This window comes from Mastigoproctus giganteus, chromosome 2, assembly GCF_048544385.1.
Source record: "Mastigoproctus giganteus isolate SK-2022 chromosome 2, ASM4854438v1, whole genome shotgun sequence".
NCBI lineage: Eukaryota > Metazoa > Arthropoda > Arachnida > Uropygi > Thelyphonidae > Mastigoproctus > Mastigoproctus giganteus.
Window position 1 is genome coordinate 21,658,935 of NC_143576.1, and position 15,426 is coordinate 21,674,360.

Genomic DNA, 15,426 nt, shown 5'->3' on the forward strand with positions numbered 1-15,426 from the left:
TCGTATGAATGTGCCTTGACCCTCACGATAATGTTTGTAATTTGTTAACATGTCTGTTTTTTTATATCTGAGGCCTGTGCTTCCCGTCGCAAATCTATGGAAGTCTTCAATGCAGACCAATCGTTAGGATGTAGATAATTTTTTAATTTATCACAAAGATTCCTAACCTGGGAAAAGTATTTTTGTTTATTAGTATATTGAGATTTTATGTCAAGTTTAACGATATTATGTGATGTGGCAAGTGCTAGTTGTTTTATGCCTAAAATTTTTTGATTAAATTGACCCTAGCAAACTTTGGAATGACGTTGTTTTGAAGGCAATATTTTAGAGACAAAATATGGTAACTTTGGGCCGAGTATCTTAGTGTTAATTTAACGTAATTTTGCACCAAGCTGTTCAAAAAATCCCACATAATTATGTGTATCGACAAGTTATACCTGGAGAGATAGGAAGTGAATGAAATAGTCAATAAGAGTTTAAAAAATGAATTAGATAGTATGAACCAAAGCTGTAATGCTCAATACATTCTATGTGTGATATCAATATATCAACATTATCTTGAAGTAGACCCGGCACTATTTACCAATTTAGTCAATCAACACAATAAAATGTTAACCATGTATTGAAAAAAAAACGACTATATTACTATGGCTCAGTTAAAGGAATGAAGACCAGAACATACAATATTCCTGCACTTTTCGGTCAGGTAAAATTACACGAGCCTGGATTTCCTATTCGGCCTATTGTTTCCTACAGAAACTCGGCATTTTCATCCTTAACCGCACGCATATATAGCATTATAAAACCCTTTAGACAGTCGATACAATTTGGGATTAAGAACTACGATACATTATTTAATAACCTTAAGGATTGTAGACTTGGCGATAATGACAATTTATTCTCACTAGATGCTACCTCATTATATATGAATGTAAACGTTGAATACACATTAGATATCATTTGGGATATGTTAAATAATAACTCGATACCGATTAATTATATGAAGCTTCCTATTAAGAAAATTTTTCACTTAATTAAACTCTTAGTTGAGGCCAACTATATCACCTTTCGAGACAAAGTGTACAAACAAATTTTTGGTTTGCCAATGGGATTGAGCCTGAGCGGCTTAATATTGGAGATCTATCTCTCAATGATTGAGCATATACATTTGATGCCTTTTCGACCCTGTTTCACATACTATAGGAGGTATTTAGACAATGTCCTAGTAATTATTATAATAGTAATATCCAAGACATTTTACATTCATTTAATGATATTCATTCTAGGCTCAAATTTACATTGGAAAGGGAGGATATGGATACAAAGTTATTAAATTTTCTAAATTTCACGCTTACTCGGGACTCGAATAAAATCCAATTTAACATCTATTGAAAACCTACAAACGCCGGTATGCTGTTCTACATTATAACAGCTATCACCCGTTCACCCACAAAAGATCGATTATCTTTAATCAATTTCTAAATGCCTACAAATATTAACCAACAGATTCTTAAACAGGGGTTATCCCCTTGCTACAATAAACCGAATTAGGGTACAAGCTAAGGATAGGATACAAAAAAATACACCAACCAACAATAGTAATATCAAAAAATACTTTATTTCTGTCCCATAGGTTGAACAGTGGCACAAACAGCTTAACAGATTCTTTAAAGATACCGAATTTAAAATTGTGGCCAGACCAATACGGAAATTACACACTATACTGAACAAGTGCTGAGTCTTTTCCTTGTTCGCAACACAAATTAATGAGTTGGTATACATTTCTTGCGGTGATTGCGACTCATCTTATCAGGGTTCGACGCGTTTTCCTTTGAATATTCGTGTTAATCAACATGAGGCCTCATTTCGTGCTTCTCGTTCAGAAACACCAGAATTAGCCTTTCACATCGCTAACGAAAAACATACTTTTTTATTTAACAAGGCCAAAATACTTAGTGTCCAACATAAATATACGCGACTATTAATTGCTGAAACCATAGAAATTAAATTACACGAAAATTCTGTTAATGTTCGTCGGCCATGTCTTATCTCTGATTCGTTGGCTTTTACGCGCATGTGCGAAGACAAATAATCCCTATTTAAGTTTCATACTCACCCCTATTCGGTAATTTTCATTCGTGATCACGACATACAGTCGAAAAGTGTTGTCAGCTTCAGGAAGGAAAATCGTTTTGCAATTTTTTTCGTTAAATTCTTTTAATTAATTTTCTTATTTTTTAAACTATTTGTTACTCTAATGTAAGTTTTTCGATTTTTCTGTTTTAATTTCTGGAGAGTATCATACAGAAGTGTTCTATGTACTATATTGAGGTAAACTTCTCTTAATATTTTACAAATATTTAAATTTTCTGTACCAACAGAAAAATAAAGGCCATTTATATACGAAAATTTAATAATCTTACAATGAACAGAAATAATGATAAATATATCCAAAAGATATTTGAATATACTAACATATACTAACAAATATATTAACATATTCTCAGATTTATCTGAAAACTGGTTATAACTGTTTAATACGTATTTGATAATAAATCTTTATGTCAACTCAAACGGCAATCAGCTTATTTTGTACCATGTCAGTGTCTTCAGAGTTGTATATTTTGTGGTCAGTTTTCAGTATTACATTACATTACATAATCAGAAATGATTATTTAATGTAATACTGAAAATGAACCAGTTTTATTATTGTGATGTGACTAATTAATTTTCTCTTGATGGAAATAGCTCATAAAGACAAAGGCTCATTTAAAAGCATGGTTCGTTAGGCTTTTTTTTTTTTCATAAATTTATTTCAGTTAATGTTTTTTTTTAACTTAGAAATAAAGACCAACATAGATTATTTCACATATTTTTAATGTAAACTGCACTCCACTTAACTACGGAACTATTTATATCAAATAAAACCTACATTAAGCATCTCTTCTCAAATATATTAACATACTCACATACATAGATCACTGATTATCCAGAGATTAATCAAAAACTTTCTAGACTTCCTGCTATTGAGCAATGAGAAGCATCCCAAGTCACAGTACTTATTTATAAAACATATGTAGTATGTCTGGCTTTGGGAACATTCATATCTTTATAAATTTTATTTTAACCTCTACCAGGTGTGATAAAAATATAACATTAACAGATATGTTGGTAGACTTTTTCCAGCATTATTACTCTTGTAATAAAAACATGAAATAATTCAAAATTGTTCACCTTTTGAAGCCAACTTTATTTTCAGTTCATTATGAACACAACTGTGGAAAATTTATTTTTTATATTTTCAACATATTTTTAATTTTTTAAAATACCTCTCCTCTAATTTGCTTTACACATGACATGTTTTTATAACTTGTTTATTAATTAAAATAATGCCCAATTATGGGTGTTATCTTCACTGTCAGCAGCAAAACTTGAAATAAACAAGAATTGAAAAACCCATATACTTTAGCAGGTGGATAATGGCAATAAATGCCAAACAGCTGATGCAAGCAAAATGTTGCATTACAAACGTGGAGTCAGCATGCTTGCTGGCAAGAAGAGGCTTAACAAAGCCAAATAAGATTATATTATTTTTTTTTATGGCAAAAATTCAATAACAAAATAATTAATAATAGATCGAAAGTCAAACCAATAATATATAAACCAATAATCCCTTTATTTACAAAACTCATCATAAATCAGAGAATAAATGATCTGACATAGAAGATATTAATTATGGTTGTTTTATTCGATTAAAAAGAGTGAAATATTTGCAAATATAATTATATTTACCAGTATAATGAAACTGATTCTTGAAAGATTATTATTCCGTAGGTAACATACTGTACTCGATTTTTTATTATAACTGATCTGATTATCAGTAGTGATTCTTCATGCATCAAGAATCTGCAGAAAAAAGAACCACTAGGTGGCAGTGATCACAGTGTGCTGAAGTGGGATTTACTCAAAGAGGTAACTACCATCAAGGGTAAAGGGAAGAGTTTTTGCTTCAGCAAAAGTGACTAAGTGGTCTGAGACAGTATTTAAATTCTATACGGTGAAACCAACTGATGTTACCAACAGCAAATTCAAAATGGGAAGCATTCAAAGAATTAATCTTGGAAGCTACTTGGCTTTTCATACAAACAAAGAAATATTGTTCAAGGTTTAGGCCTAAATGGATGTCAGATGAACTAATTAGACATGTGACAGAGAAGAAAAATGCATGGGATACATACAAATTAACATGTGACACAGAAGCCTATGATAGATATAAGCTGGTCAGTAACCAAATTACAAAGGAGGTTAGGCAGGCGAAGGCAGATTACGAAAAATCTTTGGCAGAGGATGCAAAAAAAAAAGAACAAAGAGTTCTTTCCTTATGTAAACTCTAGAAGGAAGGGGATGAATCAGATTGGTCCACTTGATATCGATGGTTCAACTACTGATGATACTGCACAGGTAGCTAACAAACTAAATGAAGATTTTGCATCGATATTCAGACATGAGGAGTTAATCGCGGTGGAGAATGCCAGAGGTGTATTCAACTCTGCCAGTAAGCTAGATAATCTTGTAATAACTGAGAGTAAAGTGGAGAAGAAATTGTTGAAGATAAACACAAGAAAGGCACCTGAGGCAGATGGAATCTATCCAGTTATATTAAAGGAGGCAGCAAAGGAAGTAAGCAAACCATTAGCCATAATTATGAGAGCTTCCTTGGATTCAGAGGAGGTACCCATGGACTGGAGATGTGCAAATGTGACCCCAATCCACAAAGGAGGATCAAAGGGAGACACAGGTAATTACAGACCTGTTAGTTTAACTTCTGTTCCAAGGAAATTAATGGAGGCACTGGTTAAAGAAGCATTGCAGGATCATCTAGACAAGCAGTTATACCTTGGACACAGCATAGGTTTGGGGAAGTCTTGCCTGACTAATCTGATTGGATACTATGATGTAGTCACAAAGGAACTGGATGCAAAGAATAACTCTGATATCCTATATTTGGATCTTAGAAAAGCCTTTGATACTGTTGCACAAATTGGAGCAGTGTGGCATTGGAGGCAAACTGCTGCTATGGATAACGGAATGGTTGAGTGGGAGAAGACAGAGTGGTAATCAATGGACACTGCTCTTCGTGGACTAATGTTATTAGTGGAATCCCTCAGGGTTCAGTGTTGGGTCCGTTGTTGTTTTCTGTATTTATAAATGATATTGATGATGGTATATCAGGGTTAATGTCCAAGTTTGCAGACGACGAAGGTTGGCAGGGTTGTTAATGACACTAATGACAGTACACTTCTGCAACAGGATCTAGAAAAGTTGAGCAGATGGGCTGAGAGGTGGCAAATGAAGTTTAACATTGACAAATGTAAAGTACTACATATGGGAAGCAGTAATCCCAGAGTGACGTATCAACTCTGTGGTACCACACTGATAGTGGTAGATAATGAAAAGGACCTGGGGCTAATTGTGCAGGCAGATAAGAAGTTTTCTGAGCAGTGTTGACAGTCTGCAAGAGTAGCTCATGGTGTCTTGTCAATGATATACAGGAATTTTTCTAGCAGGGATAAGGAGGTGATCATCCCCTTGTATAAGGCAATAGTCAGGCCACACCTTCAGTACTGTATACAGGTCTGGAGGCCTCATTTTAAGATGGATGTAAAGCTGTTGGAACGAGTACAGAGAAGGGCAACAAGATTAGTGAATGGAAAAAGGGTTGTTCTTACGAAGAAAGGCTTAAGTTTTGCATATTACAGTGTCTGGAGACTAGGCACCTGTGAGGTGATCTGATTGAGGAGTATAAAGTCTTGAATGGTTTGAGCATGCTCAATGCGGATGGGATTCTTCCTCTTGCTCAGAATAATCGCCTGAGAGGGCATAAATTCAAATTGAGGAAAGATGGTTGTATGATAGATGTGCGGAAGTTTGCCTTTAGCCAGCAGGTGGTTGATTGCTGGAACAAACTTCCATCTGTCGTAGAAGTTGATAGCTTAAATAGATTCAAGGCAAAACTTGACAAACATCTGGAACGAGTGGATGGGTGAAATAAGGGTTTTTTTGTTTTTTTTTTTTGGCTGATGCTATATAAGCTTGCTTTCTTGCATCATGTGTCTTTGCTAATGCTAATGCTAACAAATAAAAAACAGTTCCTGTGCTATAAAATCAAAATCAGGTAATTAATCACACTAATTTAAATTACATTGAATCAACTACACATAAGAGCATCATGCTTTACTATATTGCCTTTTTTGTACTACCATTGTCAATAAGACAGAGGAATAGAATGCATTTCACAATCTATAATAATTGAATTAAATTCATGTTGATAATGACACTAATGTAGCATGCACATTCAAGCTGGCAGTGGTAGCATGTAAAAAGTAGTGCTAATTCTTAACTCCATTCCAGAGATATAAAAACTATGGGGGCATGTCCTTATCTACCACAGATGGCACTGAAAATACCTTCAAGGAGTATAACAAAACTTTTTTTTCTAAAATTTAAAATTATTATATATTAACATTTAAAAAGTTGAAACTGTTTCATGATTTTTGATTATAAAATAAAATATCTGTGCTTACCTCATTAAAGCAACAATCATAGGTAGTATAGTCATATAACAAATCACTAGGAGCAGTGAAATGTAGTTTATTTTGCACAAAATGCAAATTTAGAAAGATTTCTGGAAACAAATTACTCATATCAGCTTTATACAAATGGCGAGCAATGTAATAATAAATATAGCCATCATCTTGCAATAATCCATAGTCCATTTTTCCTCCAACTTCGCACATCTGAAGGTATTTGTGCACAAGTTTCCTATGTAATGCCTGAAGAAAGAGAGAGAGAGAGAGAGAGAGAGAGAGAGTAAAAATAAAAGTGAGGCATTTAAACAGATTATGATAAAAAGAATACAGAAGAGAGACTTATGACCTGAAAAGACAAATAATTCACATATTAAGTTCAGGAAATGAATGTCCTGAAAGATTCAATATATAATGACTATGGTGCCACAGATCCATACTGAAATACCAAATAATCTTACCACACACAATAGTAATGTATATTTTCTCACTATTAATATCCTTTAACGATATATAATTCAACAGCTATCATCTGCTTGCTCTTTATTTGATGCCTATGTATCAGGAACCCTAATTCTTAACTGTATACTGAAAGCTGCAATGACAATGTACTAACTTGATTTATAAACATCCAATTTAATAACTTTTAATCTTATGAACAATTTATTATTCAATTTACAAACTCGAAGACTGATCTTATGAACTTACTCAACATCAGAAGCTGTCACCTTTTGATTTTGAAAGTACAATAAATGAGCATGAAACATAGTTGACATTTATGTAGCCATATTAATTTTTTTTACAAAATACAATACAATACAGCAGAGAACAGCACAGCACATCAGAGCAGTTTTCGTGTTTATGTTTTTAATAAAATTAATAATGTTACTATCATCTTAATTTTCTTTATAACTCAGCATTAAAAATGCTTTCCCTCGTAATTATTGTAGAAACTTTCGGAAATTTCAGAAAAGAAACAAATTTAAAATAAATAAACAGATACATAAACTATACAACTCCAGCAAACTTTGGGACCTGACCAGTGACAGATGCAGAAATGACACATTATAAACAGTTATATGATGAATGGCAAAAAAGTTCCTGGACCGTTGCAACAAAAATAACACATACTGAAGGGGCTCAAAAATGATTTTATTTTTCTTCAAAGTAATCACAACCTGATTACTAATTTCTAAAAGTTTATGAAAAGAGTCAGTGAAAGCATCCAAAGAGATGATGTTCAATTTGGTTTTTTATTTATGTCCTCAACATCCTGAAATCTCTTTCCTTTGAGAGCAGTTTCCATCTTGGGAATGAGTAAGAAGTCTGCTGGTGCCTAGATTGAGACAGTAGGGTGCATGGTTAATCTGTACAATGCCATTTTTCATCAGAAATGTTGTTACAACAAATGAGAATGAACGGGGACATTGTTGAGCAACAAGAACCAGCTACTTTTCTCTCAAAATTGCAACCCCACGTGGGAAATGTGCTCCAAGCCTTAGAAGCACCTACACATAGAACACAGCATTCCCTCTCACTCTCTTCTTCAGGTACAAATTCCTTGAGAATCACACTTTTTTTGGCAAAAAAAAAAAAAAAAAAAAAAAAAGAGATCAATTTTGTCTTGATCCTGTATTTCTGTAAACTTTTTAATCCTTAGTGATGATTTTACATCACTCCATTACATGCTATGACACTTCATCTCAAGGTTGTACTCAACAACCAACACTCATCTGCAGTGACAATACAGTCAAGGAAATTAGGACTGTCTCGACAAGTATGGCCAAAGTCTTCGCACGATGTACTAATTTTTGCTTCTGCTCATCCGTGAGGCTATGCAGCACAAATTTTGCAGAGACCTTCCTTTTCTCTAAATCTACTTGCAGAATTTGAACAATTATCTCCTTATTCAGGATATTGAAGTTTAACATTGACAAATGTAAAGTACTACACATGGGAAACAGCAACCCCAGAGCTTGTTAGTTATTTGGGTTTTAAGAACATTGGCAACTAAGGCCATATTGCTCCGGGATATGCGGTGGTCATTCCCTGACCTTTCCGCATCCTCCGTACTTGGTGGTGACGGGCTCGAACCCCGGTCTAATCAAGAAGCGTGTGCTAAGCACTGCTGCTCCTTCCCACCTGGCTACGGAGGCGCCCAACCCCAGAGCAACGTATCAACTCTGTGGTATTACACTGACAGTGGTAGAGAATGAAAGGGACCTGGGGGTGGTTGTGCAGGCAGATATGAAGTTCTCTGAGCAGTGCAGACGGGCTGCAAGAGTAGCTCATGGTGTATTGTCAATGATATATAGGAATTTTTCTAGCAGGGATAAGGAGGTGATTATTCCCTTGTATAAGGCAATGGTCAGGCCACACCTAGAGTACTGTATACAGGCCTGGAGGCCTCATTTCAAGAAGGATGTAGAGCTGCTGGAACGAGTACAGAGAAGGGCAACAAGATTAGTGAATGGAACAAAGGGGTGCTCTTACGAAGAAAGGCTTAAGATTTGCAAATTACAGTGTCTGGAGACTAGGCACCAGCGAGGTGATCTGATAGAGGTGCATAAAGCATTGAATGGTTTGAGCATGCTCAATGCTGATGGGATTCTTCCTCTCGCTCAGAATAATCACCTGAGAGGGCATAAATTCAAATTGAGGAAAGACAGATGTAGGATAGACGTGCGGAAATTTGCCTTTAGCCAGCGAGTGGTTGGTGGAACAGACTTCCATCCCTTGTCGTGGAAGTTGATAGCCTAAATAAGTTTAAGGCTCAGCTGGACAGGTATTTTGAACGAACAGAGGGGTGAAGTGGGAGTGGTTTTTTTTTTTTTTTTTTTGGCTGATGCTGCATAAGCTTGCTTTCTTGCATCAGATGCCTCTACTAATGCTAATGCTAATGCTAATTCGTATCCAACTCATCAGTTATCATTCTGAGGGTCATACAAAGATCTCATGCCATAATTCCCCAAAATTTTGCAACTCTGTCCTCATTTCTAGAGGTTAACAGACAGCCACTTTTTGGGTCATTGCAAACATCCTCACATCTATCTTTAAATTACTTATACCATTCAAAACACATTGGTACGCCTTAAACAGGTTTTAACATTTAATATATTTCTGTTGCATATTTTCCCAGTTTGAAGCAATATTTGATATTCATTTGCCTCCATAGCTGAGTGGTCAGGAGTGGGAGTGCAGTAGCACACGCTCTTTGAGTAGACTGGAGTTCAAGCCCCCGACTACAAAATAAGGTCGATGGACCAGCATGGCAGATTATGGTCCATTTCTCTCAGCATAAATTGTTGAGGAGGTTTCCATCTTGCAATGGGTTGATAATGGCTGCAGTTTACCCCCCCCTTTTTTTGTTGCTCCATTGAAAAATGCTGGACAATCTGTGTACCACCATCTGTTGAAGAAAGTTTGAACTACAACATATAATTTCTGTTTATTTTTAAACTCATTGAATATGAGTGCAACAGCACTGGTCGAAGAACTTTATTGACACATATCACATATATGCTTGTACACTAATGCTAAGAGTATGCATTTGCAAACCTTCAAGAATGCATTTCAGCAAGTTACATTACTTTACATGGGAAATTAACAATAATTAACATTAATATACAATATTCCAAGAACTGGGTGGTATCTGCAACCAACAAGATCAGCTGATGGTGACATATATTAAACTAGCCACACTCAATATTATGACATTGTCAGGAAAAATTGAGGAGTGTGTGGACATCTTAAAGGACAGAAAAATAAGCATACTTGGATTGAGTGAATCAAAATGGAAAGTAAATGGGTCTAGAGAGTTACAAGGAGGCTATTACCTATATTGGTCTGGGGGGGTGATGTAGCGAGGAAGGGTGTAGCCATCATTATAGATCACAGGATTAAGGAAAGGCTAATGGAGATGAATAATATCAGCGACAGACTCACGTCAATTGAACTTCAAATAAATGACAGTGAAACATTGAAGATAGTACAATGTTCGCACTGCAAACCGGTTACGAAGAAATGGAGAAGCTTGAGTTTGAGAACAAGCTCAAAGAGAACATCACAGGTGGAGATATAGTTATCACAGGTGACCTGAATGCAAAAGTTGGAGTGGAGAGACAAGGATTAGAATACGTTATGGGTCCGCATGGCTGGGACCTTGGAATGATGATGATGATGATGACAGGCATTTCTGTTTACAGAACAGCTTGGTGGTTGTTGTTATTTGTTTTTTAGGAGCATTAGCAACTAAGGCCATATTGCTCCGGGGATATGCGGTGGTCATTCCCTGATCTTTCTGCATCCTCCGTATTTGGTGGTGACGGGCTCGAACCCCAGTCTAATCAAGAAGCATGTGCTACGCACTGCCGCTCCTACCCACCTGGCTACGGAGGTGCCTACAGCTTGGTCATAAGAAACTGGTTCAAGGAGAGAAAGAGTCACAAAGTGACAAGATACAGTTGGAACAGTCAACAGGAATCCTTCCTTGACTGTATACTCTAGATAAAGAGCAACACAGAAGACTAGTCGACGTCAAGGTCATTCCTAGTTTCCTTGGGTAGTGATCACAGGTTAATTGTTGAAGTTTTAAGATTCCCTAAATTGAAGAGGATCAAAATAACAAGAGAGAGAAAACTACGGGCGTGGAAGTTGAGAGAAGGGGGGGAAAAGGGGCGATGTTCAGAGAAGTTCAGGAAGGTTGTACCTAAGTCAGTGGTGAAAAGCATGGAATCAGAATGTAAAGCATTCAAAGACTATAGTAGGGCTGGCAGAGTAGGTTTGTGGAAGGACAAGCAATAGAAGGAGATGGAAAGAAACCACATGGTGGAATAACAGGACGAGAGAGGCTGTGAAAATCAAGAATAATGCATTCGGGACCTACTTTCAGAACAGAAATGACGAGAATAAAGAGAGATATGAAACCATGAAGAGAGAAAGCTAATGAGGAAAGAAAATTATGGTTGGACGAATGGAGTGAAACTCTACGACAAGATATTGACAGTAATAAAAAGACACTGTATGGTATGGTGAGGAAAAGGAGAAGAGATGATGAACAGAGCAAATACTTGATGAATGAGAACCTAATAACCAAGAAACCACATGGTGGAATAACAGGACGAGAGAGGCTGTGAAAATCAAGAATAATGCATTCGGGACCTACTTTCAGAACAGAAATGACGAGAATAAAGAGAGATATGAAACCATGAAGAGAGAGGCCAAGAGGATAGTTAACGAGGAAAGAAAATTATGGTTGGACGAATGGAGTGAAACTCTACGACAAGATATTGACAGTAATAAAAAGACACTGTATGGTATGGTGAGGAAAAGGAGAAGAGATGATGAACAGAGCAAATACTTGATGAATGAGAACCTAATAACCAAGGATGAAGAGATAAGAGGAACATGGAAGAAGTATTTTGAAAATCTGTTGAACGTGCAGGACAGCCAGCATAAGGGACAAAGGTAGGTTGATCATAAAAGAGTGGATGAAAGCGAATATATGGAGAGAGAACAGACAGATTTGATTTCGAATGATGTAGTGCTGGCATGGAAATACATCAAGACACACACAGACTGTTCCATAAGATGAGGAAAGATGCCGAAGGACTGAAAAGAAGGTTTGATCGTCCCATTGTTCAAGAAGGGAAACAAGAAAAAGTGTTCCAATTAAAGAGGCGTCACACCGACATCACATGTAAGTTGTATGAAAGAGTGTTAGAGTGGATTCCAAGGAGTCCCATGGTTGGGATCTTGGTGTTGGTTAGGATCTTGTGAGCATCTTTCTTTGACTCCATTCTCTCATCTTTTGTAGAAGGTCTCATTTTGCTCTTGAAATCATGCTTCTATTTCAGAAATTACCACTGTATCGGCAAAAAAATGCTTTCTTCTTTCACAAAAATGATTCAGCTGCAGGAAGAGGAAGAAGTCAGAAGGTTCCAAGTCAGGCAATAAGTGGCAAGGTATGAAGTTGTGAAGAAACGTCATGCTTTTGCTGAGCATTCCATGTCACTTTTCCTTAACTGCTGCATGTAATTGCTTCAGTAAGTTGCTGTAGTGATGTGCATTGATGGTGGTACCCTTCTCCAGGTAATCTGTGAGAATAATACCCATCTCATCCCAGAAACCTGACAACACCTTCCTCACAGATGGTTGCACTCTGGCTTTTTTGGAAGATGGTGATGATGGATGTTTCCATTGTTTTGAAACCTGTTTTGTTTCTGGTTCAAAATGATGCATCCACAATTCATTCACAGTCATCAACCAAGAAAAAAACAGATCAGGATTTCCACACGGCAATCAATTCAGCAGTTCAAAAACTTTTTGATACCCTCCTCATATATAAGAACATGTTCTGATCTCTTTTTCTTTTTAATCTTGACAATAGGTGTTAGTGTGATTATTTTTATTTATGTGCCTATAAACATCACACACTTTAGTTATAAAAAAACAAGTGATTATTCAAAAAATTAATAGCACGTTGGCCCCTCAGTGGCTGTAATGATTATTTCAATGCATTGTAAATGCACAAATAATAACACCGAAGCAACTGAAGTAAACAAACTTTTCACGAATTTCACATACAAGGCTAATGGTATTGTGCTCCACTTTAATACATTTGTGAGCTCCTCTAATGAGCTTACAAATGATGTTACTGCATCTCCAACCTCAACCCAACAGAAAGTTGTTCAATTGTGTTAAGGTCAGAGGCTCTGCAATGTTCCCATGTTATTCTCTTTAAACCATGCATTTGCAGTCCTTCTTTGGTGACAGAGTATTACCATGTTGGAAGATGTAAGAGCTGCATCCATAAAATTGTCACAACATATGGAACACAAAATTGTTCAGAACATGAATGTAAGATGTAGCAGCCATGGTTCCATACACTACAACCAGTGGATCTAGTACATACCACAAGAAACACCCTCAGTTTGTGCCATATCCACCTAGCTTCACAGTTGGGATAGTACACTCAGGTAGTTCTCCAGACATTCTCCAATATCCAAACATATCCATCAAATTGATGTATTACCACAGAACTGATAATAATGATTTAACTGATTTATAATGATCCACAATCCAGGTTTCGTCTGTCTTGCACCATGCCAATAAACAGTGTATATTTTTTTTCTGTTATCAAATGCTTCTGAGCTTCAGCACAGAAGCATTTGATAACAGAGAGCATTTGATATCAGTAAAAATTCATAACATAACTTCAAGACTAACTCCAAACTCAGATTCTCTAAGGTCTACCGGTGAGTGAGTTAAAATCAGCCATCAAGGTACACTGGCTTCTGTCATTTGGTATTTTACATCTATGTATTAATTTCTTGATAATTCACCTCTACGTGTCCATTTCTTCAGTACACTGCTAATTGTTTACTTTGAAATGTTTAAAAGGACATTTTCCTCACATGACATCTGATTATTATTCCACTTTGAAACTTTGCGTGCTAATTGTTCCGCATATATATTGAAAATGAATTCGGGACTAATAGGCCAATATATATGCATATTTCATAGTCACTAGCAATTTCCTGCAATCAGAGCGATGTCCCATTGCTTTTAGTAACACAGTGTATGCACACATCAGTTGAGTTCGCAGAAATCCAAGTGTTCTGTTGTTTAGAATATTTCAAAATCCAATACAGCTTGTACTTCTAATAATAAATACATTACAGAAATTATTTTTGTAAACTAAGATGATTTTACATTTTACTGTTTTGTTGGAAGTATAACTCCTAGTTAATAACAGACCTGTATCACAATATTTATATTTTATACAATATAACATTACTTCCAGGATGCTGCTTAGATTCTCAATCTTTTCCCCTAAAATTCTCTCACAACCTCTCAAGTGCAGCATCCTTAGATTTGCAAACATAAACAGCTCATGCATAATTGTCATATGGATGTAATATATAAAATCCTTACAGTTAAGAAATGAGCAAAACAATATCCTGATAGGTAAGTGAATCAACTCCAAGCTAATATAAGTATGGTTATTCTGTCCGACTGTTAATACTTGGAGTATATCCCCAATATTCAAGGTGCAAAAATACTATGCCCAACAGATAAACAATAAGAGTTCAGGATAGAATGAGAAATAATATTAATAATATAACACATAATAAGAATAATGAGTGATTTCATCCCTGCATTAATAATTTCATAGACACAATCTGAGCAAACTTAAACTGATGTTATTAAATAGTAGTCCAAACAAGGGAAAAGAGGAACAAAAATCATGTGACCATTAAATGGCATGTGACTAGCTCTATCTTTAAAACAGTTTTCAAAATATTAGATAGATAGATCATTTAACCAGGCTAACTAGACAAATTTTAGGAAGCATCCAGATCAAAGAGTGTATAACCTTGCTGCCTCTCTACCTAGATGAATGGATGGCACACCAGAAGTATACATGCAGGGAGGCACTGTCAAGATCATGTTAGATTAAATAGCAGAATATCTTTTGTTGTATATATAACATATTCTGCAGGGCAGCCTATAAGCCTGTAGACTGTCACTCATTTAGAGAGGTTTTGATTTGATTCCCATTGAAAACTGGATGAATTTCTAAGGTCCTTTATAAGTAAAGGACCTTAGAAGCTCAGCAGTGTTAAATAATATTTGTATCTGTATGCACAACATACCTAAATATTTCAATTTATACATGTTCGACCCAGTTTCACTTCATAAAAGTAATTTATGAAATAAGATTAACCAATGCAATTTTGTTTCATCATTTTGTCTATTCTCATGAATAGTCAAAATAATGAAACAAAACTTATCTGCAAATATAATTAAATTTCCAAAAACCTTCTTAAATCATTTC

The 15,426-nt window shown here is 35.7% G+C and overlaps 1 protein-coding gene across 1 annotated transcript in view; it reads right to left on the reverse strand.

Moving 5' to 3' along the window:
* LOC150089209 (apoptotic protease-activating factor 1-like) overlaps nucleotides 1-15,426 on the reverse strand; it is a 188,646-nt gene that overhangs the window by 117,661 nt on the left and 55,559 nt on the right. The window contains exon 6 of the mRNA XM_090389882.1: nucleotides 6,585-6,833. Within this exon, the coding sequence (XP_090246008.1) occupies nucleotides 6,585-6,833 (249 nt within the window). The remainder of the gene's footprint in view (nucleotides 1-6,584; nucleotides 6,834-15,426) is intronic.